General features: G+C 40.6%; 1 protein-coding gene across 2 annotated transcripts; it reads left to right on the plus strand.

Moving 5' to 3' along the window:
- Nucleotides 1-7,422: 7,422 nt before the first annotated feature.
- s1pr2 (sphingosine-1-phosphate receptor 2) lies at nt 7,423-24,296 on the plus strand. Of its 2 annotated transcripts, none has more exons than XM_063904485.1 (2): nt 7,423-7,483; nt 21,125-24,296. In XM_063904485.1, exon 2 carries the CDS (start codon nt 21,256-21,258, stop codon nt 22,369-22,371), a length of 1,116 nt encoding a protein of 371 aa, XP_063760555.1. In that variant the 5' UTR covers nt 7,423-7,483; nt 21,125-21,255; the 3' UTR covers nt 22,372-24,296. The 2 variants fall into 2 exon arrangements, with proteins under 2 accessions (XP_063760555.1, XP_063760554.1); XM_063904484.1 differs by lacking the exon at nt 7,423-7,483 and adding an exon at nt 8,634-9,071.
- The last annotated feature ends 1,520 nt before the right edge of the window (nt 24,297-25,816 follow it).

Genomic DNA, 25,816 nt, shown 5'->3' on the forward strand with positions numbered 1-25,816 from the left:
GCGTGACTCACAAATATACAAGCATAACCAGCCCAGCTGGCAAGCAGCAGCATGAGCTAACAGTCATCATCATGTAAAAATCTCATTCACTTACAGATGCGTGTATCCAAGGCTGACAGCTTCCCTGACTTTAGGGCTCCTCCAAATGCATTCAGTGAGAAATCTAATAGAGGGCAACACGCTTTAGTCATCATGGCTCATCGTGGGCTCGAGCAGGGAAAAAGTGACGGCAGGATGTCATTAACAAAGCATAGTGATTATCTAGTGATGGGATATTGTATGTGGGTTGCCAGCTCTTGAGCAAGTCTGTGGAATCTGGAGCTCCACTTAATTATCTTTTAAAGTACTGTTTAAATTGTGTTTCTACAGCGGGGCTTTTAATGTGAACAAAAGGATTAACTTGCAATTTGGTTCCTTCTTCATGGTATCTGGTAACTTTAATTGTTGAGGTTATTTCAGATTGGGCTGTGAGTGATAAAGTTTAACTTGATTGGATGTGGTCAGTGAGGTCATTGCGCAGCTGTATCAATATTACCAGTCTCTCTGGCCAAGATGTTCTTTTCCTTCTCCACCTTTTACCCTGATCCCCCTTGGAGAAAGTAGTGGGGGTGTTATAGTTTTTTAAGTATCACCTTTAGTTGTGTCTTTCCTTTAAAAGCAATTTTAAGTGCAAACAACTGTCGTCCAGAAGCTTTATAGCAACTTACCTGTATGCAGGACTTTTACTTTGACAGAGCAGTGGCTAAAAATGGCTAAAAAACCTCAAGGCTTAAGAATAGAAAAGAGATGTGAGATGACTCATAAAGTGACAGAAACACTTTTCTGTCAACAAACTCTGTCGGTTTTGTACCACTGAACTCTTGTTTGTGCGAGTAACCTGTGTTACTGTATGTTTTAATCACTTTATAAAGTTCTCTCTCTTTCTCTCTATTTCTTTCTTTCCTTGCACTATAAAAAATCAAGACAATTATTTTGTGCATGTTTATAAACTGAATTAATTCATTGAGTAGAAAGGGATCTAGTCAAACTCGGCTATTAGGTGAAGGGCACTTTATAACTTGTTAGGACTTAGGTCGGAAGTTGAGGAATTCAGACTTTATGGGACTTTAGTGCAAAGAGTCGGCCCCACATCTGCTTATCACAGTCATCTTTCACATACAGAGGGGTCAGACGTCATAGAAAACCTAATTAATCGCTGCAGCTTAATAAAATATGATTCAACAGATATGAAAGAAAATAAATCATCTCCCATTACATGCAAAGCATTGACAATTACTATTCTGCCAAATATATAATGAAGACAAACTCAGAGACTTCATGACACATTTGATCTGAACCTGTGCAGAAACGTTTTTTCTTGCTGCTACAATGCTTACGTGAGTTAAAGTAAAATGTAAAGTGGGCTGCTTCTGCTTTGTGTGGTGGGACTGGAGTTGTTCCAGTTTCCGCCAATCATAAACATCGGGGAGGGTAGTGAGAGGATGATGGGAAGAATGTGTGCAGTGTGTTGATCAAAGCACCACTTCCTGGGTGGCGTAAGGATCATGACCACAGGGGAGCCAACAACACTGTGCAGTCAATAAAACTGGGCAGGTCCGTCTCCTGTTCAAAGGTGAATGAGAGGAATTCTCTTAAAAGACAATCAAAATAATACTACTTCATTCTTAGCGTTTACAGTAATAACCTACTTTATCTATCTGTTAGTTGGAAAATAATTGCTAAATCTTTATAATAACAATAAAAAAAATGCAAATTGTTACACTATAATCTCGTTAATAATTATCAAATGATTTATAAACCCCTTTAAAGAAATTATTTGTAAAACACCTATAAAAATGATGTGGAAAGACCAGTAATTTGTTTAGCTGTGTTTATGGTTAAACATTGGTTTGTCCACATCTCTAAACATTATTTGGAAGAGTTTTACAAAGTTACAACTGATAATTATAATATGATTATCTATAAACACAACTATTATAGATAGTTAATACTTTCAATCTATCTTGTTGTGTTGTAGATTTTTACAAACAATTATTTGAAAGGATTAAGAATAATTTGACAATCTGGTCAGTGAATATTTCATTTGGCATACGATTATAAGGCTGTAACTATATTGTGATTGGATTAGCTGACTATTTAAGAATATAATTGATGTTTTTTTTATTATTTATTGTGTGATATAAAATAATTCATCGTAAATAATTAGTAAACATTATAAGTTTACATACGTAGCTTGTCTGATAACATTTAATAACTTTTAATCTTTTTAAAAGTTATTAAATGTTATCAGTTTAATTATTGAATTACCATTTAATGATGGATATAATGAAGTATTACCCATATGTCTCGTAAAGCATTACTGTAATAGTAAATTCATAAGGCTTAGTTGTTTTGTCGATTTGGGAACAACAAAATGAATGAAATGTTTGCAAATTATAATCGTCTTGGTCCTTTAGTTCTGTCCATGTGACTGTCTGGGCCACATCCAGTCCGTGTTCAGCGCAGCAGACAGACGTGCTTCAGGCTGTATCAGGAGAGTGTGAGATTTAGACCCCTGCTGCCTTCCTGCCATATTTCCTCACACTCTTTGTCTTTTCTCTTTTTTACTATATACTATTATCTGCTATACTTCACCACTTTGACAACATATCTTGGCTCTGTGAGGGCATGCAGAGGAGTGCGGGTCATGAGAGAGGCCGGCACAAACAGCTGGATTAAAGTAATGGTCTGAGCCTGATCCTTCTTATCTGATGACCCCCAGTAATGACCCGGCAGTCAAGTGCCCGCTTCCCCTTTGGGAAAAAAAAGATAAGTTCTGCTTGAGGAGAGAAATGTGCACCTTTGCGAATGTGTTTGCACAAACTCTCTATTGTAAACACACCTTTACAAACAAAAAAAAGACGTTCTGCCTCAAGCAAAAACACACATAGAGCCCAGCAACCCTGTCTGAGCCGTGCAACATGCGAGCTTCTTCAGGCAAGATTCCAATAGGTGCACGCTTGACCTGGTAACTGAAAGCTTATTTTACCCTCTGTTGACCAACTTCAATTCACTTCCTTCCCTCCTCTGCTTACACACATCCATCCCTTTTTTATTTCCTTTCGTAACTCCTTTAAGGACAGCCCTCCTTTGTCAAAGTCTTCAGAAACGTTCTGTGTCAGTGGACACACAGGGACATGTTTGTTTTCTCTGTTGTTCTGAGTAATTCCTGTGCAACATCTGTGCACTGTAATCCTCACTCACCTCGACAGACACGTAGCACTCTGAGCAACACTGAGGTCAAAGAACGAGAGCAGATGTTATAAAGCTACCACAGACGTGACAGAGTTGTAAACGGCATCTCATGACCATCACCGTGGCAGTGCAAACTGAGGAAACATGACTGTGTCTGCAAGCACAAACACACACACAAACGTACTCTCACACACATGCACATACTCACACATACACACACGCAAACCTATGACTAACCTTTTGAACTTACTTTCTGTTCAATGAATTAGCAAGACATGTCAGGATTGGATTTCTTTTGCCAATGCCAGAGGAGCCTCTGATGACTGCCATATGTTTTCAGATCACAACAACAGATTTTTAGCTGTGCCCTTGTGATGCCTCTGAAGATTAAATATCAGAGATCTTATCTGTGGCTCTGCTAAATACTGAATTTAAGCTTTTATGTATATTTGCCTGAGGGAAGACACATCTCTAACCACCAAATGACTGTTGGACCACAGACTGTTCACATCACTTCTCCTCTAGGCTAACGGCTCCTGCAATACAAAACACACACACAAGCTCAGCTCTAATGTTAACGGAAAATGCTCTAATATTGAGTGTGAGGATTTGAATGTGTTTTGCTAAGGGTTTTCAGCAAGGCTTTATAAACACTGCTTTAATCTGCAGGAAGCCACAAAAGTCATGACTCCCCCCTCCACCCCACGTGCCCCTTACTTTGTTATACACTCAGACTCTTCTTCTCGTTGGACCAGAGGACAGTAAACACAACAGACACCCAATACGAATTACTGTATTACTCCAGCATTGTAACCGGTACTCAGACCGGTGCAGAAGTGGACCATGGGAATGGTCTTTTGAGGCCTGACTGTAAAAATAAGGTAACCCTATACTCCTGTGAGACGTCACAGTGGAGGGTTGTAGTGATGAAAACTTTAAAAGCCACCAGAGAAATTCAACAAAAATATGTGACGCAAAATATGTGAAACATATTTTGTTTAATGGACACCAAATTAAATCACAAAACACAATGCATTTAAATACTGGCTATTGTCACAAAAAATTGAGGCCTGATTTTACTTTGTTAAAGAAGATATAATGTAACCTGAATGTGGACGGATCAAATGTAAGAAGAATTTGAGTTCTTTTGTGTAGGAAAAAAAGAAGCTGCTAAATGCTCAAGAGATAAGCGGTAAGATAACACTGCTGGTCTCGGGGTTGTGAAAGAAGACTGGACAGATTTTTTCTAAACCTGTGAACAGCAGAGACATGTGGCACAGCCAGCACTTAAGCCTCCTGTTTGGAGTGCAGAGAGAGATAAGCCACCCTGACTCCAGGCAGCACTCTCAACGCTGTTTGCTGCTGAGAGGAGAAACTAAAACTCCACTGCCACAAGCGCTGTCTGTGTCAATTAACTATGTGCACAGTACCCTGGATTATACATTTTAACTGTACTAACAAGACAGTTTGTTTCGTCAGCATAGCAGGTCCTGAACCCCAAACTACTTTTACTTACTGTTCACACCGGCTGACTTCCACCTCTCTCTATACATATCTTTATATATTCTATATTTTCACTTATGCAATTCTTTTTTGCAACTAAAGTGGTAATTCTCTGCAAATACATTCGAGAGAAGAGCACCTTGCTCAGAATAGAGGTGTTTATCAGCGGGGAGCTGTGCACATTTCCTTTCTCATGTCACTTAGATCATTTTAATCCTGACAACTTGATGCACATGACCTACAGAACATTTGCAGCACTCAATATACACATCGAACTTTAGAGCATCTCTGCATACAAGTGGAAAATTTCCACACTGACTTGCTTTTTCTGTAAAATGGAAAAAAACAGTTTGCTATCATCAGACTTGTTTAATATGGCTTGATGGATTTTTGTACATAAGAAAACTCATATGTTTGGGCTACATGAAAGAAATTAGCTCTTACTGAGACATACATATTAAAAATTGCATCTGTGTTTCAGCTTGATGTGCTCTAGAAACGTGGATAAACAAGGGATGGAAAGTCCCCCATCAGACACACACCACAGAGCCTGAGAACTGTTTGCTGTTAATGATATCCCCAGTGTAATCCTGTATCTAAAAGTAGGAGCATACAATATTAAGCTGCTCTTCTAAGACGTCTTTGCCTTTTTGGGTCTTTGAAAAAAAAGGTCTACAGAGATGAGAAAAAAACAAAACAATGCAGTTTTGTTTCTTTGTAGGTCTGACCCACTATCCAATGCTGCACTACTATTTCTCAATCTCTGATATGAAACCTGCTTGCTGTCCCACTTTTGGTAAGTTCAAACCTAGGTCAGCTGAGTGCAGCATGTCTGAATGCTCATTTTAGGATTTGCAATCTGTCAATTGTAAAAGTGACAATGCTAACTGAACTTTTGATGGGAAAAATAGTCTATTATTGACTGGAACAGCAAGAAGAAAAAAATGTATTGATTTTTAATGAGGCAGAAGTTGATACACAGGTGATCAGTCTGTGTAGCCAAGATTTAAAAAATCCTTGCGCTGAAGCAGAGTCGACAACACAGAAGGTTGGTCAGAAACTTACTAAGGATTATTACAGAGAAACAAGGGATGGGATGCTGACAGAAAGTGACAAGACAAACTGGCTCAGACAAAGGGGCTACACAGACTGGGTGCACTGGGAAGGGTAATGAGGGACAGGTGAAACTAACCAGGGCGGGGCATGTCATCACACGGGCGGGCAACACACAAGGGCAGAAAGTAGAGAATCTGAAACGCGAGACAAGGTGCAGACGAAAGAAAACCAAAAACTAAGAACAAGAAAAACATCATAGATCCTGGACAAAACAGATACAAAACAACAGATACTGCTGTCACGTTTTTTTAAATGTAGTAAATCTGCCTACCAGAACCTTTAAATCTTGCTTATTATCATATTTTGTTTAATTTGTTGGTATAGTGAAAAAGAAATTCACCCTTTTACACTGGGAGTACTTTCTATGGGCAGCTGGTAGTATGGGTGTAAAACACAATTTCATCAGAATATATTATATCTATTGCTCTTCAATACATATTAGCTGATAACACAATTCTGCCATGATTTAGATTTAGTTCCTGTGGTTGATATGAGGAAATTACTGGCCAAGAAATAACTTGGTCCAAAAAAATCCTTTACGCTTAGTTTAGAATAAACAGATGAGATTAAATGTGTTATTGAGGTACAGGTTTCTGTCAAATAATCTAAATATTTGCAAATGAGCGAATACCTAAAATGTCTAATTAATGCTTTTACGTTGTTGTCAGGGAGATAAAATGCAAATCATAAAATACATAATGAAGCCCACACTTGAATTGGATTAATTCCTTTAAAAAAACACAGCTGTTCCATGTGAAACAATACTGTCCCCGAGAGTTTATTTTGAGGTGCATTTTGGGGCGCACATCCACCAGCACATGAACTAATCTTCCTGGGGGGGGGGGGGGGGGGGGGGGGGGGGGTAAAGGAGGTTGCTAATAACAGCTGCCAGATGTGCAGAGTCCCCCGAGCCCATGCGCATTCTCACAGACAATGGAATGCTTGTGAGGAGCCCCAACAGGAAGTGAGGTCAGGGCTCTTGACCCCTCCCCTAAAGGCTTAGTGAGAGACACAGCAGTGGGGCAGCTTTTAAAAATGTCCCATCATAAACCCAGTGACAGTGAGAGTCCATAAAGGCTTTCTACTAACACACCCTTTGCAAACTGCTCATTTAACCTGCCAACACTTCAGCACAGAACACAGAGCGTGAACAACAAAAGCTTTGAAGGTGCCCCGTTAAACTGTAAAAGTTGTCTCCATCATCAACAGTGTTTTTTGAAAGTTGATGAAGTTCCTTTTTTTCTTCTTTAGAGTGAGTTTCCACATATCAGCTGCTGAGGGGGTGCCAGAGATGAATGCGGTAAGAGTGGATTGCATAATCATGAACCTAACTTTCCCAGTCAAACTTCAGCAGACACAAGATGAGTGAAAGTGCCTCAACTGAATGGTGGAGACGAGATCAGACTCATTTGCTGGTTTCTTTCCATTGGGTATGTTTCATTCACTCCTGTAGATAGACTGTATGATGAGCAGTGAGGTGCTTTCCCTGTGTAATTTCCTCTGACGTCATTCAGACAGGTAGTATTGCCATGAGTGAGTCTGAAGTAGTACCATCTGCCATCTGGTCTATGAACTGTGATCACTATAGGAGGAAAAATATCTAAAAAGAGGAGAAACCTGAGGCGAATGGGTAAAATACTTCACTTTCTAAAACGTCATGTTTGAAATTAAGGAAATGAAACCAGACAGACCAGTGCTATGAACAACTTAGTGTTTGTTTTTGAATTGTCTTTAGTATGAAATAAGACATAATGAAATAATATGTGTAGGAAGCAAAATAGCCCAAAATCTAAAATGAAACAATACCTTAAAAATGTTTCGTAAGTGTTGAATCTTTAGCTCTGAATCATCAGTAAATTATCAGCAAGCCTTCATTTGCCATTTATATATTTTCTTTTAAGAAGTTTTCTGTACATTTCTGAAAAATTCAATTCCTAAGGTAAATCCACTTATCTTTAGCACAGAAGCTTGGGAGCTGTTGGATGTTTTGTAAGCAATCTAATACATCTTATAATAAGATTACACAGCTACGTCTTCTTATCACAGACACTTGACATCATATCCAGGATGACTTCAGCTTTCAGTATAATGACTGTGAAGACATTAAGCCTCCTTTGGGGGCTGTAGCGTCTAGGTGCAGCCCTGATGACTAACAAGTCCTGACTTAACTTTGCCTCACTCCTCCTCATTACAACTATACTCAGACCGTAGGGATATAATTGAAAATCAAAGCAATGACTCACCAGTAACAACAAACAAGGTAGTTCCACAGAAGCAGGTCAAATACCTATTTGTTTAAATATCAATCTCCTTTAACACTGTAGAATGTTTTAATTATGGTTTTTACTCTTATTTATTATGTCGTAATTTTTTTCCTGTATCTCATCTTTCTCTGTGAAGCACTTTGGGCTGCATCCTACATGAAAGGTGCTATGTAAATAAAAGTATTATTATTAATTTCATAAGGTTTCTCTCAGGGGAAATGAGACAAATGAGTTGAAAAGTGTGGGCTCTGGTTCACGCTGGGATTTGCTTCGAGAGAGGAAGTGAAGGAGTGGAACATCTGGACTTCATTTGTGTGTGGAGTGGAGAACAAGTCCAGAAATAGGCTTAAAAGGTATTTTCCATATTAATTACTCTCCACAAACCGTCGTTGTATTTCGACACTGAGATGCAAGACTCGTTATGGACATATGAGGTTTCTATACACTCTGACTCTTGGGTGAGTGTGTGCGTGGGTGTGAGTGTGGATGTGGGTGTGTGTTTGTGTGGTTGAGAGCGCGTACTGTGCGCGCGCTTCCCTGACGCTCCACAGCCCCGTGGAGCTGTTGTTCCCAGAGAGGAGGAGGACAATCAGACGGACTGCTGGATTAGCGCTACAAAAGAGAAAGTGCTATTTTCTTCTTTTTTTAAGTGTTCTTTGGCTCTCACTGCTCCCCGTTTTATGGTTTGGATTCGTCGTCATTTCGAGAGCTTTTGCACATTTTCCGTGGTGGCGCATAGAACGGTATGGATTTACCAAAGACTAGACGAGACACGCCGTCTGGTGCTCCACCAAAGTTTTGATTGTCATCGCTGCCTCTCGACACCTCCGCAGAGGAAAGCTGAACTTTGTTGCAGCATTTGTGGAAAGTGGTGACCGCATGTGAGGACATTTGTAGACAACTACTTTGTCGGAGCGTGTTTTCGCTGCTCTCAACTACTATATCTCTCATGGGGTAAGTAAAGTATAATTAGTGTGACAGACCGCCTGCATGTGCTGCAGCAGCCTAACAAAAGGATCTGATGTCTCTCGTAGCCTACTAATGTAAAATTATGTGTAGTTTTGCAAAATTAGTGTTTTTAAATCCCTAACAGGTAAACACCAATAGGTAATCTTCACTTGGATAAAGTGAGTCTCTTTTGACACGCAAAGTCTCCAAATGTTTCGTTGACTCATAAACCTCATGACAGCAGAATGACTAACATTAGGCAACCGTCAGCTTCTGCACGGTTGTATGCATTGCTGCAACACATAATCAGTTATTTCGCTTCTGTCTCGTTAATCAAACCCAGTGTGCGTTTAAACGAATACCACTGTGTGGCGTAAACATTAACACGCAGGGCTACAGCTGTCAATCAAACATTTGTGGGGGGTTGGGTCAATGCATATGGTACATGTATAGCTGTTGTTGGAGGCTCAGACGAGCTTCACAAACACGCACACACATTTACTAACACATTTTCTTGGAGCCGTTGCGAGCCTGCTGTGACCCTCCTATCCCCCCACACCCCCTCTCTCTGACCCCTCCGATGTTGTTGAGGCTTGTTCATCGTCACTCTACAGAAGGCATTGTATTGAAAGGATGTATTAATAAGACAAAAGCCACCATTATCCCCATGTACCGAAGTTAATCTCTTGTCGCTGGAGATGTGCTCCCCAGAGGAAGGCAGCACAGAGCGTTAGCAATCAAGGTCTTAAGAGACTATAGTGCATTGTTGTCAGACATTTATTTTAAGCAAAACAAAAGTATATCAATTTTAATACAGTGTCACAATGACAAGTATTTGTATTATTATAGATACAGTGATGGTATGTCATCTATGTAGGTCCTGTGGTTAAATTTCCTTTTCACAACTGAAAGGCCGCACTTACCAAACTGCAAGTCGTGTCTGAAAAACTGAACATTGCAGGGAGGGATGCATAGGTGTCAGCAGTCCAGCCATGAGGCATCCTGTTGTGGGAGAATCCTCAACTCACAGTGAGATAAGATGATAAGGAGAAGGACCTAATGTTTATTGCCAAGATAAAAGCCCTCATCCGTCACCCTTTACCCTGTGGATAGTCTGGTTCTGTCTGCACGGTGTTGCTCTTATTAGCAGACTGAAAACTGAAAATGCTGGTGGGGTGAGAAAACCAAAGTCTCTTATGCACACAGATGCTACAAAGCCTGTTGAATAAAGACAAGCAAACATCTTAGCTCGCTCAGCAGCATTAGGAGAGGACTATCAAGTGTTGAATGCCCTGTCAGCAGGTTCATTGATGCTAGTGTTGTGTGTAAGAGCAGCTTGGTTTGTAATGGGAGGGGGCACAAAGACTAATGGACTCAGGTGCTTTTCCCAGCATGCCTTGGACGGCTGAAGAGAGGGCATAATACAGCCGGCAGGCCTTCTGTGTGCGGCCAATGTGACCACATGGCTCATTGCACCAGGCCAAAACCCGCCATCCCACCAGGCCTTACTGCTGCCAGGCTTCTTCACACACTTCCACATCTTTAGCCTGGGCAAGAGTTACACCAGGGTGCTTTGAGCAGCCTAGACTTATTGGCCAGGCAATGGCCAATAAGATCGCTTAGGGCACACACAGCCTTTAACAGAAAGAGAGCATTAGTCTTAACAGTCTTTAAAAAAAGTCACGCAGCCCATGACATCAGGAGTTGTGGGTTGATGACCCATGGCTCTGTTTTCCTCTAAAAGATGGCTAGTGTACCCTTCTCAATAGGGTCTGCCTGGGAAAGTGTGAGAAATTAAGACAAATAGATAGTTGAATAAATAAATAGATGGTCATTCAGCGGTGGGAACTGGATTTGCGGGACTTTTTTTATGGAGTGGGACTCTAGGGGGTTGCATGCGGGGATGGGTGGTGGGTGGGTGGTGTTGATGACTGTATGATGCTCGGGTTTCAGCTCGGGCCTGAGAGCGGCCTGCAAAAAGGAAACAGCGAGAAGAGTTTTCGTTAGGGAGACTGACTTTTCTTTTGTTGTTTTCTCCTACCACTTTATTCAGCAAAATCGAAGAGGTGACAACACTGAAAGATCAGAGGAGCGCCTCTCTGGAGGCACCATAACTTTTACCTGGTCAAATGAAACCAGTCAGAGGATACATAACTTAAAAGAAAGAATAGGAACCTTGGCAGATCACAGGAGAAAATGAATGTGTTTAAATTGCTTTTGCGTTTCTGTCTGTGATTGTAATAGAGTTCTGCAGAGAGCCATCTGGGTTCTGCAGTCTTCAGAGTTCGAGGTGGTACTCCCCCTTTAGCTGGAAAAAAACACTTTCTTTGGGTGTGGCAGCTGGAGCAAAATAAACGCCTTCTGTTCGAACGCTGCCAACGTGCAAGTCACAACACACAGCTGACAGCATGTAGCTTTCACATCCAAGAGCTGGGAGTGTCTGAGTCAGAGAAATAAATATGGTGTCCTCTGCTTTCTACCCATTTTGTAAACACAATTGAGAATATGATGTCACTAAAGGTCATTCAAATCTGTCTTTGCTGGCAGGTATAGAAATACAAATGCGCACTTACTTGCACTATTTGTCTACTTGCACTAAACAACCTTTCTCTGTTGCTGTCAGTACTGTTCTGATTGTCACATAAACATTTACATTAGCTGAAACTCGGTGTGGACTATTTTAGGAAAGGGGTTTCACCTAATGAAATAATCCTTTAGCTTTAAAGTCCCCTGTTACATTCATGTTCCACTTGAAGGACTTGAACAAGCTATGAGACCCCCCATGACCAGGCACTGATGCTTGCAGCAGCATGCCAGGATTTCCTGACGCTTTCTGGGGTGGGGATAAGTGTGTTCGTCTGTCACATTTCAAGCTGCTGCCTGTTGGAAAAAATGCTGCAAATGATATTCGTAAAGCTCTTACACATACGTATATCTTTCAGAAAAAATGACAAGTAGATTGAAGCGAATGTTTCTGGTTACTGCTGTGGCTTTGATTGGGGCCGGTATCACTTTGCAACTTCTCCCTGTGTTATACAGTGTGATTTATGAACTGAATGCTTACAATCATATACTGTCTGTTGTAGGGGAAGGCCTAATCAGTGTGGTCATGTTGTGGTTTTCGTGCTTTTTGGTCATACTACGTGCTTGCTATAGGAACATCTTGGAGCAGTTACACACTCCTGTTTCTGCTTCTCTCTTGGAAGCCTTTGTTATCCAGGCAGCTTTGTTTGTGCAGCTGGAAATCTTGACAGGATTACTTTAACACACCCCAGCTCCCGAAAGCCAGAAGTAAGCTGGAGATAGTTTTCTTGGATTTTGAATTGTCCCATGAAGCCAAGTTCAAGCAATTAATTTAGTTTGGAACTGAAAGTTGATCGCCTCCCAATGAGCTCTTTCAGATTTTCTAATGACTGAACATTCAACTGTAGTCATGGCTTGTTTTGTCAGAAATACCTATTAAGATTGTTAATCCTGTGAAGTCCTCAGCCTCAGTCTTTCCGGGCTTATATACACCATGGAATTAACCTCTAGCAAAATACAAGTCGGGTCATGACAAAGGCCAGACCGCTCTATTGCAAAAGAAAGATTGAGTGGAAGTGGAGACTTAAAACTAAAGTGACAACCGCTCAAACATGTCCCTTTCAGATGAGCGCTGTCTAGGTCAAAGTCAAGTGGCTGTTGTCTCGTATACTGTTAAAATGCTAAACCACAGCAATACTCACTTCCTGACCTGATATATTTTTTGCAAATCATTCCTTGGCAAGTCATTTCTGCCCAGGCCAAGTTTTTTACAGTGGTCGCCTTTTCTTTTTAAAAACGTTTCCCTCATGTAATGTTTGCAGGATGTAAAACAGACATAGTACACCTCCACATGTCTGTAAGGTTGAATACCCCTGGGTGTCTTTCTGTCCAGACATTTACTGGTCTCTAAATACAGGTTGTGTTGGTCCTGCGCAAATATTTTCTCACAGTTTAATTTACACTGTTTGAATGCCAGGAGAGGCTGATTTATGTTCAGTTTAAAAGAATAATAATAATAATAATAATTGAGGAACAACTAGATGTGTGGACAAAACAATGTTCCCTCTCCAGGCAACCATGGTTTTTCTCCAAAAACAGAGTTGTGTTAAATGGATGTGTGTTTGCCAGAGGAGTCTGGAGTTGTTTTTCTTAGCTGGACCATGAGGAGAGATGGAGGGCCTCCATCAATTTATCATTTTATCAGCAGGCACTAGGCAGAAGTAATCAGGGCGGCTCAGTGCCTCTGTTCGTCAGCTTGTGCAGATGGTATCACTTTCCATTATGCTGTGCTTTACTTTGACTCTAGCACCTTCCTTTTTCTCCTCAGCAGTCGTTTGATTTTTGGCATGATTTGCTATGACTGTCTGTGGTGATGCTCTAAAACTTCAGTGTAACAAACATTACAGTCACAACTAACCCTCCTGAACCAACAACATGCACAATTGCATGGGTATTTTTTGTCATGTCTCTTGTTCATAAGCACGCCAAGCAACAAATATACCACACAAATAATCTCTCATACGGCAACCTTGCAGTTTCCCATCGCAGCAACAGAACATGAGAAGGGGTGGAGTTCAATGTCTAGTAACAGAGTAGAATATGAGCAGGGAACCAGGACAAAAGATATCTAAACAAGTGTTCAAAGCCATTCATTAGAGGAAACCTCATTGTAGAGATAAGGACTTGGGAAGGTGTGAGAGGGGCAGAGTGGCTGAAACTTGAATCAAGCCTGCCCCATCAAACAAACCAGAGGTCTCTGGTGCAGAACAGCCAGAACAACTGCAAGATATCAGCCAGGATACGTGATCTATGTCTGTATAAAGGACGCAATGTGGTTAGCACTATCATATGTACTAACAAATTCACACATCATGTGTGGTTTACTGCTGTTAAAGTGCAGCTTGAATTCTGAGAAAAGTTCATTGCTTTGTTTTTGCAGAGGAAATCTCATCACAGTTTTAACATGTCGCAAATCATACATTTTCCACAAGGTTAATTGAGAAGGATGATAATGATATCATTTCACCTTTGTTATTTTGAGGATTATTAGTAACATGAAAAATCACACATTTGTTTCACTGCCAAGAGTATTGAGGACACATAGACGGTTCTGAAAAGTAGTTTCTTAGTGCAGAGCTCCAGAGTTTCCTGAATCGAGAGCTAATTGCACACTATGTGCTGTAATGAAGTCTTTAATAGGGGACTATAAGAACATGTCTGTCCCAGATGTGTGCTAAATAAATCCTTCTTGATGTGCATTTAATCGCCTCTTTGTGGCCGTGTCTTTTGATCTCTGTGGTGAAGTTTAAAATATATGAGAGGAGGAGGGGGTGTTGGATTGAGGACGATGTGGCTCTGCAAATCAGGGAGAAGCATAAAAGGGAAATATGCAAAATAGAGCAATATAAAATCATGAATAATCTGGAAGACAGTGACTGAAGTTGACAGGAATGGTTCGAGATTGAAGGTATTACAGTAATTGCCTCTCAGGCGCCACCCTTGGAGATCCCCCATTCCCAATTGAGCAGACTTTGGGGGGGTTGGGGGCCTGCCGGTCAAGCGGGTTATTGCTCCTGAGGGTGTATGATGCCCTTTTTTTCGCTCTTTGTCTCCAGCTCCTCTCACTGCCACACTAAGAGCCTCAGCACATGATCTCTGCTGTAAAAAAATGTGCAAAGTTTCTAGTGATGAACTGACTGAGGAGAGGAACAGAAAAACAGGACAAGTCACCTTTAAGCTGAAATGAAAAAAACACTTTTTATTCCTGACTGAACTGTGTTGACAGAAGGGACCCCTGAGAAGAGTCTGTACCCAAACTGTCAAACTGTCTGACAAAAGGGTAATCCCTAATTAAAAGCTGAAACCCTATGAATTGAGGACACCCACTCCCCTAATATCTAACAGCTTACAGTTTTATGAATAATGTTAGCATAATAACGGACAAAGAGAAAAGGTTTGCTTTCAGAGCTGAATTACACCTCAGACACAGAGGGAACCGTTTATTCTATTTTTAAAAGGGAACTCTCCTCTGATGCAAACTTCTTTTACTTCTCAATTCTTTTGAATCATGAAAAAGGATGTGATTTGTGTTTGTCTGTGACATGGTTTGGCATTTACAGACATTTCTTTGCCAATTTTTTTTCCACTGTTGATGTTGTTGTTCCCCAGTTGAGTTCCTCTCCAAGCTAGATGCTGTGAGATATCACAGGCCCTCTTCTCATATCTGTTCCTCTAGACCGTGCAAGTAACACCGCGACACTGAAACATTCTCTCCTCTTTCTTGTCTGTACTTTCACTTTAAAACCTGCTTTGTTTCAAAATGTATTTCTCTGATGATTTCATTTATTCCATCAAACTCAGCCCACACTTTTGTCACCTCGAATACACCTTGAACAGTTTCTGAAATCACAGCCATAATGTGTCAGACTTCCTGTCTCTGGGGATTTTATGATAAGTACAACAGTGAGTGCATTCTCAGCACTCTGTCGATAGCAAAAAAAAAAGAAGAAGTAAAGTTTCTTAAAGTGAATGCATTTGAGCTTTACATGTGCTTATACTTTTTGCCTAAGTAGGGAGTTGAGATTGCTGATGCTTTGGTGTTTGACCTCAAACATGTGTTTTTTATGTTCTTTTCATGTCGGCTGTGCCTCCTGACGTCGCTGTTTTGGGGCATTTTGTTATCAGAGCTTGTCGGCAGAGTGGCACGTAACAAAGATAACGGCGACAGCTTAAGATAAGATCAGGGAGACATGGATGAAAGAACGTTCTGGGTCTATTTTGACCTTACATAAGAGACACTGCTACCTACTTTAGAGACTCACTATGTGTATTTAGTCTGTGCAGTGACCAAGGTTGTATGAAGGACCAGTCATGTCACAGCGGCAACAGGAATCCTCTTTATCCCAGTTACAGTGATACTGGAAACATTATTGCTTTTTCCTGGAAATTGACTGTGAGCAATCAATAGTGTTGCTGTACTGATGTGAAAAGATTTCATGCACAGAGCCGCGGGGCTCAGTGCTGGATGGAGCAGCAGAGCAGCCACCTGCCAGCAGACACAGTTTATCCCTGTGTTTTTCTTTGGTTGCACAGTGACTGCATGTAGCTACTCGATGCAAAACAGAAAAAAAAAGTCTTGCCATAACGGTCCCATGTGTGCAATGACTTGTGACGGCTGGCAGTGTGAAGACAACATAATTACTGATAACGTTTAACAAACATAAGAAGTGTAGAGAATGACTGTGTGTGTGAATCTTCAGGTAGAAGTCATTTTCTTAGAGTATTTTTGGTAACAGTGGTGAAAGTTTAAGGTGGTAATAGTTAGATGTGTTTTCTCCTCTGTGTCTGTCATTTCAAAACTCGAAATGGTCTGTCTACAATGCTGTGCTTTGAACATGGAATTTTTCTCGGGTTGGCCACAACTCTTCTACTGTATGAAACCAAATTCACACCTTTTTGATTTACATCAGTACGTAAAAAGACGCCTTCAGATTAGATTAAATCCTGTTTGAGAGTAAATACTCATTTTTCCCTAAAGCATGATATGATCTGTTTATTTCCCTCAGTCCTGTGACTTTCACACATCTGCTGTTCCCCTGGGAAACTTAATTGACTTCCTTAGTGTTAGCTGTTAGATGGTAGACAGCCCTTTGGTCTGTAGGTCAATAAAAAGAAACTGTGCACCACAAGCAGAGTGGATAAGGTAGGTGTAGACATATTCTGTTTATATTTTTAGAAAAGTTCTCTCAGAGATAAATGTATGCCACCATAAACGGCTGTGAAACTGCACAAGAAAGAACAGATGCTCTCTGTGTATGCATGATGGATCACTTTGTAGCTGAGTTAGTGTCTATTTCAGGGGGAAAGCCTGGTGTCTTGTAGAGGGCACAGGAAGTCATTAAATGTCCTTAAAATGGAAAATGTACAATTTTTCTTTTTATAGTCCATAGAAAGAAGATCAAATAGTCTAAGGCTGTTGGATTTACAGTTCTTTCTGTGCGGTGATAAAATACTGGTCTGGTCAGATGTGTTACAGGATGTTTTAGACCACAAACGGCTCAATAAAGAAAGATAAAGAGTGAGTCATCTAGGTAAACAAACAGTTAACACATTTCAATCCAAACAAGATAAACTATAAACAAAAAACTTTCCAAACACAACATCAAGTGACAACTGTTATGTAGTCTCTTGTAGATTGTATATGTGAGTGAGCGTGGACATTCAAGCTGTGTCAAGGGTTAGGAGCTCTGTTTTTGGTTTAAGTGCTTTCCCCCAGAGAAAGTAGAGCCAGGTTTAAGTAGAGTGTGACAGGTAGCAGGTGGTGTAATGGGGCGGTGTGGCCTTGGTTTTTTGTGAACAGGTGCTCTGCTAATTGGGGCTTATCAGGTGTTTCTGGGAAAACACCTAAGGCTTTTGTACAGCCATCACATCAGTCCCATGTTGGGAAGGGGAAAGCTGTCTCTTGCTAAGATAAGGATGAAAACAATCTTCCTTTGGACGTGAGAAAAATCTATTTAGCTTTTTGCAGTTGTGGTTCCACAGTAGAATTAATACATGTTTTCATGTGTGTGTGGTTGTGCTAATTAGGCACTGTAAATGTAAACAATAGTTTGGAAGCAGGTGTTAACATATAGGAAACAAAATAATGTTACACAATTTCTCAAATAAAGATCAACAGCTACTGTTCTGGTGATGACAAGCCTCACATAAACTTTCTGATAGGATATCCTGTCTCAGGTGTCTTTCTCTTGTTTGATTTCCTTCTCAGTTGTTTATGTCATCACCTTTTCTTCCTGTGTCTGAGCTGTGACAGGATCTTATGCTGTTGTTCTCTCTGCAGACTCTCTAAACCTTCACCTTCGTCACAGGACTCTAATAGTTGTTTATAAAAGCATTGATTCTCAAAATGTTCCATCATATGTGCTCTCATGAAAATAGTCTACAACTATTCTTAATAAGTGAACATACTTATTATATTCATCACTTTGGAAAAAGTGAAACAATTTCAGTGTATTTACATTAAGGTAACATGGTAGAACTATTAGTTTATAGTATCCCAACGTAACATTTTTTAATCCTGTATTAGTAGTAGTGCTATTAAACTTGGACCTACTTTTAACAAAGAATGAATGTGACTTACATTTAAATGAATTATATTTAAGTTACAGTTGGATATATATTTAATTCAAAATGCCTACATTGAAAAAATGTATGTAGTTAATTAATAATGTCTATCTGGTTTATAATATCTATATTTGAGGTTGCAGGTTTTATATCTTGTATATCATTTTAAGTTTGTACTTAAATGTCAAGCAGCTCATAAAACAATAGGAATAATTAAAAACCTTACTAGTAAAAATAACTGTTATTATTGTCTTGATATATTGAAGTATAGACTTTTGGAGTTTGTGCTGCTGCTGCTGCTGCTGCTGCTGCTGCTGCTGCTGCTGCTGCTGCTGCTGCTGCTGCTGCTGCTGCTGCTGCTATCCCATTGTGTTAGGAAGGAAAGCAATTGGTAGATATGGTGTGACAAGATTTTTGACTGTGTTATGTCTATTGTGGAAGTGTGACAAGGATTTCTGGGTCGAACTCAGGGCACAACTTTGACAACTTGTCGGTCGCCAAGGAGGGGTTACATAGCAGGAAGTCTGCGCTCCTATCGACCAATCACGGTGGAAACATCTGAATGGCACACGGCAGGTAGAGGGGCGGTGCTGCGACGAAGTGGTGCTGTAGGTAAACCAGCCCATCAGGTTTTGCACACAATGTGAAATCCCTGTGATGACAGTCTCCTGTAACGTGACGTGACAGGACGACCTCAAACTGTTAATGCATCACATATGAAAACTGTCTACGCTTTACGTTGCAGAGCTGAGAGGAAAACCAAGGTGAAGCAAAAACCAGTGGGTTTTCATCTTAACAGACTGGAGACTGTGGAGATATCGAGCTGGTCTATATAAGCTGACTTTTCCATGAATAAAATCATTATAGCTGCAATAATGTAACCAAATGTAATTACACTGGTGCAGCTGGCACATGTGCTCAGGCTCAAGCCTCATATTTGTGTCAATTTATGGAGCTGAAAAAGAGGGGAGGGGGAGACGAGCTGCCCTGATACAGCAGTTCTGATAAGGAAATACTGGACTTTAAATACATTTCGGCTATGATTCAGTTACAGCAGCCAAATCGAAGTGTGCTGTCCCATTATTAAGGCTGAAGGGCGATGCTATCTACACTGAAGGAGACTATTGTTCTTTGTTCCTGCTTGAGGAAACAGTGTGCTGGTTAATAACGGCAAGCAATTGCAGCTGTGTGTTGAACCTGCCTGTATGCAAGGGGAACGATTTGCTGCACTACTCTAAATGTCTGTCACAATTAGCCGTGTGTGTGAAGAAAACTATGTAGAGTAAAGTTGTGTTTGGTGCCACACGTGACACGGATGAGTTGGTGTGTGTGGACGTCATAGTGATGTCTCAGATTCCAGCCTTTGTGTCCAGATGCCGTTCCACATGCATGCTTTCTGTCTGGCTTTGTGTTGCTCCCTCTCCATCTCTCAGTCTCTCAGAGGTTTGAGTCAAAGCTGAGCAGAACAGAGACGAGGTTCAGCCCCAGTTTCCACTAAAGGTTTCCAATTAAGAACTAGCTGCTGAAGAGAAGCAGTGGAAGCATCAGTGTAGAGTTACCCCTGGAGCTGCTGGCCTGCAGAGGGATCTTGTTGCTTTTGACAGGTTTAAGACAGCAGCTCCACCTTTAATTAGATTTCCAGAGCCTGCAACCTTCCTTTGTTTTCTGCACTAGAGCTGCAGCCCATTTTCCTTTTGTTTTTGTTTGTTTATAGGGCTCTCCTTGAAAATGAGCTCTCCGAAAATGTGAAGCCCTATTAGCGTTTCGAAACGTTTTCTTACTTTGTTTGAATGCGTCATTATAAACCAGAACGCTTTTGTGGTTCAAAGGATCCCTACTTTGTTTTCACACTTAACTTGTTTATGTCTTCAGACTATAATGGCATTCTGAAACAAAGCAGTGTACGGCGCTGTGTCTCTTGGTGTGTATGTTACTCCAACAGAATATGGAAAGATAAGAATACAATAATATAATACTTAAAATTGTGATAAGTCATATCCAATATGTCATTCAAAGGGTGTAAAATATGCTTTTGATGTGGCACAATCAGGTCTGAAAAAGGTTTTTCTCATGAAGTCTGGGAAACTCCTACCTTTACTTCTCAGGTATCTTCTTGATTTGCTGTTAGCTTGTGTGAACTAGTTCAAAGGGGCGGGGCGGGATGGAGAGGAATAGTTGATCCACAAGCTATGCTGAAGTTTCAAGAGGTAGCTCACTGGAGTGGAATGGTTCGCTCCCCACAACAATGCCATGTGTTGACAGCCGAGTGCTCGGACAGGGTTAGTGGAATGTCCCCTATCAGACTGCGAGCCCTTTGTCCAAGCACCAGCACTCACAGAGTATTTATTCTTCCACCTGAAGATGATCTGCACAGGTTCACCAAAATAAGAAGATCTATGCATGCAAATATTTGTTAGAGCGAATTTTAGTTTCCCTAAAAAGTCATTTTTTATGATAAGATACAAATGCCTTGTGAACCACTGGATTACTTTCCATTCCTTTTGGAGTGCAACAAGCTGCAACTGTCTGTGTGGGTGTTCAGTTTGAGAACAAATGGACTCAGTGACTGCTTCTTCTTTTTTTCAGAGTGTGCAGGCTATTAATTTGTCATGTTGTTGTTTATCTTTAGTTTAATATAAAAACCAGCTCCTTAAATCTGTTTATCTGTTGGATCAAATCAGGGACATTTGACAATAAAAGGGGTTCTCCACTTTTGGACTTGAAATGTAAGTTTCCAGTGTGAGGCACAGGTTGTTGCCTGGTTACTTTGTTTTGCTTGAGGGCTTTGCCTTGGCAAGAACATTGCTTTGCTAAAATGTGAATGTTTACTTAGTCACCGTTTATTTCATATGTGCCACTAAATTTCCCTTTTAAATAACCCAGGCTTTCTCTTCTTTTCTGTGTTTCTGCAGGTGACCCACATAGAGGTTCTTAGATGTGACGTGGGTCAAGCAGTCTCCCTCCCAGCCTGGCCCCTCTTCCTGTCCTTTCCTAAAAGGCAATGATTGTCGTCTTAGACACTCTGCACATCTCCACAGTGTGAATGAATCTTTGCCGTAAAGCCGCCGTGCTGTGCCACCCTGTCACCATGAAGAGCAAGTATTCCCAGTACTACAATCAGAGCCTGATCCACTCCTACTATGCCTTTGCTAAGAATATGACTGCTCAGGAGCTCGGTAAACGAATTGAGAATAAAAAGCAGCTCACCTCCCTCAATATTGTCATTGTGGTCCTCTGCACCATCATCATAATGGAGAATCTGCTGGTCCTTATTGCTGTCTTCCGCAACAAGAAGTTTCACTCTGCAATGTTTTTCTTCATCGGTAACCTGGCATTCTCTGACCTGCTGGCAGGCTCGGCCTACATAGCCAACATTTTCCTATCAGGTTCTAAGACCTTTGACCTGATGCCTGTGCAGTGGTTCATCCGGGAGGGTACGGCGTTTATAGCTTTGGCAGCTTCGGTCTTCAGCTTGCTGGCGATAGCTACGGAGCGCTATATTGCCATTACAAAGGTGAAGGTGTACGGGTCCAGCAAAACGTGTCGCATGTTCCTCCTGATAGGAGCTTGTTGGGTCACCTCCATCCTGCTCGGAGGACTTCCTATCATTGGCTGGAACTGCATCAACGACCTCCCTGAATGCTCAGCTGTATTGCCACTCTACTCGAAGAAATACATCCTCTTCGTCGTCACCATTTTCAGCCTCATACTACTCTCTATTGTAATCCTCTATGTGAGGATCTATTTGATTGTACGATCAAGCCACCATGAAGCAACCAACTCCCCGGCCTATGCCCTTTTGAAAACTGTCACTATAGTGCTGGGTGTCTTCATCATGTGCTGGCTGCCTGCTTTTATCATCCTCCTCCTGGATTCATCCTGCAGCATTCAATTATGCCCTATCCTCTCCAAAGCAGACATCTTTTTTGGTTTTGCCACTCTGAACTCAGCGCTAAACCCTGTAATCTACACACTGCGCAGCAAGGACATGAGAAAGGAGTTTCTGCGTGTGTTGTGCTGCTGGGGGGTGCTGCAAAGTGGGCGGCCAGCTGACCGTTGTCTGGTCCCTCTAAAGAGCTCCAGCTCTCTGGAACACTGCACCAACAAACACGAACACCAGAACACACCAATCATGAAAGATTGTACCACCTGTGTCTGAAAAGGGTCACCACATCAGAGTGGTTGAGTGAATGTGAGGAAGCAGGTGTGTGTATATAAGATCAAAAAGAAAGGCTGTGATGTGATGGAGAGACCTAAATAAAGAAGCGATCCAAACTGTGTACTTCGATGCCTGGCAAAGCTACAATGTAGACTTTTCTTATTACAATCAGAATTGTTTGAATTTACAATCAGCATTAACTTGGTTGCAGCAGGTGTAAGAACACAATACTTCAAGAGGGAGACAATTCTTCAGTGGGGAGAACTATCAGAAATGTGAAAATAGCTTTTTCATGGGTACTCTCATTAATTAAAATGGAGTTGCAAACTATTTTGTTGTATATGCCTGTCAACTTGTTTTTTTTTTCTACACATGTTAACCCCTATTCAAAGCCAAAATAGACGCATAACATGCAACATCACAGTTATGGTTGTTGAGTTATTTTGGTTCTTTCAGGAACTTCCTCAATGCAAAGCTTGCTAAATTGCACTTTGTAGATTACTTCAGATATTGTTGTCCTTAGTAAAACGTTACCAAATGACTTTCCTTTTTTAATATGTAAACATTAGGCCCAGAGATCCATGGCCTATTATTTACAGAGCTGGAAACATTAATTAACTTTACTCAGCACTGCACTCTAAAGAAGCCAAATTACCACGAGTGCTCCCTCACCAAAAACAGGGCTATATATCCCCTATATAACCTTGCTTTAACATTTGATTAACTACGACAAACTTACATAATCTGCTTACATTTAATGCATGAAATTCTAACTTATTTGTAAGTGCTAATGTATGTATGATATATTCCAGCTCCTGCTTCCATCACTAACACCCCATCCCTCATATGTCCTCATAATCTGTACCTCTTGCTTTTACTGTTGTCTTTTGTATCTTAAAAGTTTCCGTAGAGGAAGGCCTAATCAGAAAGCACATTTCCTGAAGTGAGTTAGCACTGATAAATTTTACTCAATGACAGCTGTCCAGCAGCTGCGACCAATTGGGCCGATGTCCTGACAGTGTTGTAGCAACATAGCAGCAATGTGCTGTCTCTGTTTGTGCCTTCTTCTTGGGGAATTTGGCTGAATGTATGTATGAAGTGTTTGGGGCAGGCGCTCCATTGTTGACAGTATTATTGATCATTATTTTGAATTACCAAGTCATGACGAGCAGACAGTGGGATGAACAGGGTAGGTCACTCTCACTGTGAAGTCTTAAATAGCACCATGAACAAAAAACATGTTGTAAACATCATTGTTTAATTTGCTAGCCGTATGTCTTGTGCAGCTAAAGAGGTAAACAAGTCTCATCTTTCCAAAGCCTTCCGTACAAAAAAAGGGGAAAAGATCCGGTTACAAATGAATAGAGGGGGATCTACCCTCCTGGGAGGTCACCTTCATCCTCATTCTCTGACATCCTACAACATGTAACTTCCTTCAACGACAGGAAGTCCTGTTTTTCATTTTCCGGTTCCTGTTGTTTAGGGTTACACTGACTTCCTTTCTGTAGCCGCACAATTTAAACTCTTCTCTCCCCCAGTGTTTTATATTTAGACTTTTACATTTACACAACCAAGTAGAAATGGTGAAAAGCACTTTGGCAGCTTCGGTGATGTTTGCTTTCCCCCAGTTTGTTTTTTTCAGATGGAGAAGTTTTTGAATCAGTGTACCTGTCACTTCATTGTGTTGCTTGACTCTATGATGTTTATAATAAATACATGAATAACTATGTAAGTATGTATGTATTGTTGTACAATATGTATGATGTGTGTTGTATGAAATGTCTCGTGTGCAATAGCCTTTTGTGTCCAGTAGCACGCTGCCTGTGTTAAATCGGTACAATCTGAAACACTAATGTAGGTACATAAACTTTTTGTTAATTGCATTCCGTTTTTTTATAAAATAAATGAAATACTGAATAAATATATTTTACGTGTTTGACTTTAATTCTTAGCTGTAAACAATTTAATTGCAGCTGCAGCTTATCTGCAGGTCCTGAGACGTTCCCTGTTGTGCCTTCATCTGAAACTTATTTAAAATGCAGCATTTAATCCAGACATGCTCTGACAGGGTTAGGAAAACACTAGCTTCAACATGAAAGCCTGAAATTGTCCATGTAAAGGCTGCTTGGTCATTAATCATGGGTGTCTTGCCTAATAAAAATATTCAATTGCTTAAAGGCTAATGCAAGACAGGGCTATGATGGGAAGCTGGGTAGAGGGCAGAGAGGGTGAATATGGGGTGTGGTGAAAAAAGATGTCTATTTGTAAGATGGTTTGTCTGAGAGAAGCACATAATAAAGGCCCCAGGAGAGGTTTTGGGATAAGGGAGAGACTTTTAGTGAGGGGAGAGACTGACATATAGTGGTCTTGGGAGAGTTGGGTTGTTTCCTGTCAGACGTCCAGGATTCCTGGGTGGGAACTTTGGCTGAATCAGCCCCAGGAGGCTGCACTGCTGGGAAGTTGGCCAAGCCTTTCCAGTTCCCTGCAGGATATGACATCACACTCAGAAACCTGTAAGTGAAGTTGTATATACAAAACAATTAAATCAGCAACACACAGGATAGATGTGGGCTGGTCTTTGAATATTGCATTACTTGGAATACTTAATGTACTAAAAAGGGACAAAAAAACAACAACACATACTTGTCACCTGAAGGAGTTTTTGTATAGATATAAAATACACATGGAACTGCCTAAGCTGCCTAGAAAATTTAAATTGATCACTTTTCAATTGAAATAATTCGATATATTTAATTTATCTGAGGAAACTAAACATGGCCAGGTTGAATGTGCATTTACAATTTGACAGCAAGACGGTTTACATGATTTGACAATCCGAAAAGACTATCAATGACACAGTACCACCTTGTGGTGAAATGGGTACATAGCTGGACATAATGAAGGATGTTTTCTTCGTATGTTCTTTAACTAAATGTCTACCCAATGAAAGCATAAAAGGGTCGTTCCAGAATTGGAAGACATTTAGACATCAAAACTTTTGACAAATTAACCCTTGCTTTTGAAATGTTGTGTTATATATTTGATCAAAACAGTAAAACATCGAAATAAATTATTTGGCCAGCTCAGGCATCGAAGGTACACTTTTAATTAAATGTTTTTGTCGAAATGTCGATTAATCTCGCAATCAAATTATAATTTAAACAAAGTTGTGTATATTTTGAGACAGTTGTTTTGAAAAGTTGTTAGTTATTGCAGCCTTGTAGCATTGACTCCCTGGTGTCAATAAGAAAAGGCAGTTAAAATATAGTAATACATTTGAATGTAGATTATGCTAAATTATATATAAACATTTAATTTGACTAAAGATAATAAATGTAACTGCAGACAATAGATCCCTGTAACTGTAGATGTTACTATAGCTATAGTAACAGGGTTGCAAATCAATGCTTATGCTAGCTTTTACCTTTATATATACAGTCTATGC

The sequence above is a fragment of the Eleginops maclovinus genome, chromosome 16 (assembly GCF_036324505.1).
Source record: "Eleginops maclovinus isolate JMC-PN-2008 ecotype Puerto Natales chromosome 16, JC_Emac_rtc_rv5, whole genome shotgun sequence".
NCBI lineage: Eukaryota > Metazoa > Chordata > Actinopteri > Perciformes > Eleginopidae > Eleginops > Eleginops maclovinus.

Bases quoted from the DNA above. Each gene is read 5' to 3' on its own strand.
- s1pr2 (XM_063904485.1), top strand. From the start codon at position 21,256: ATGAATCTTTGCCGTAAAGCCGCCGTGCTGTGCCACCCTGTCACCATG.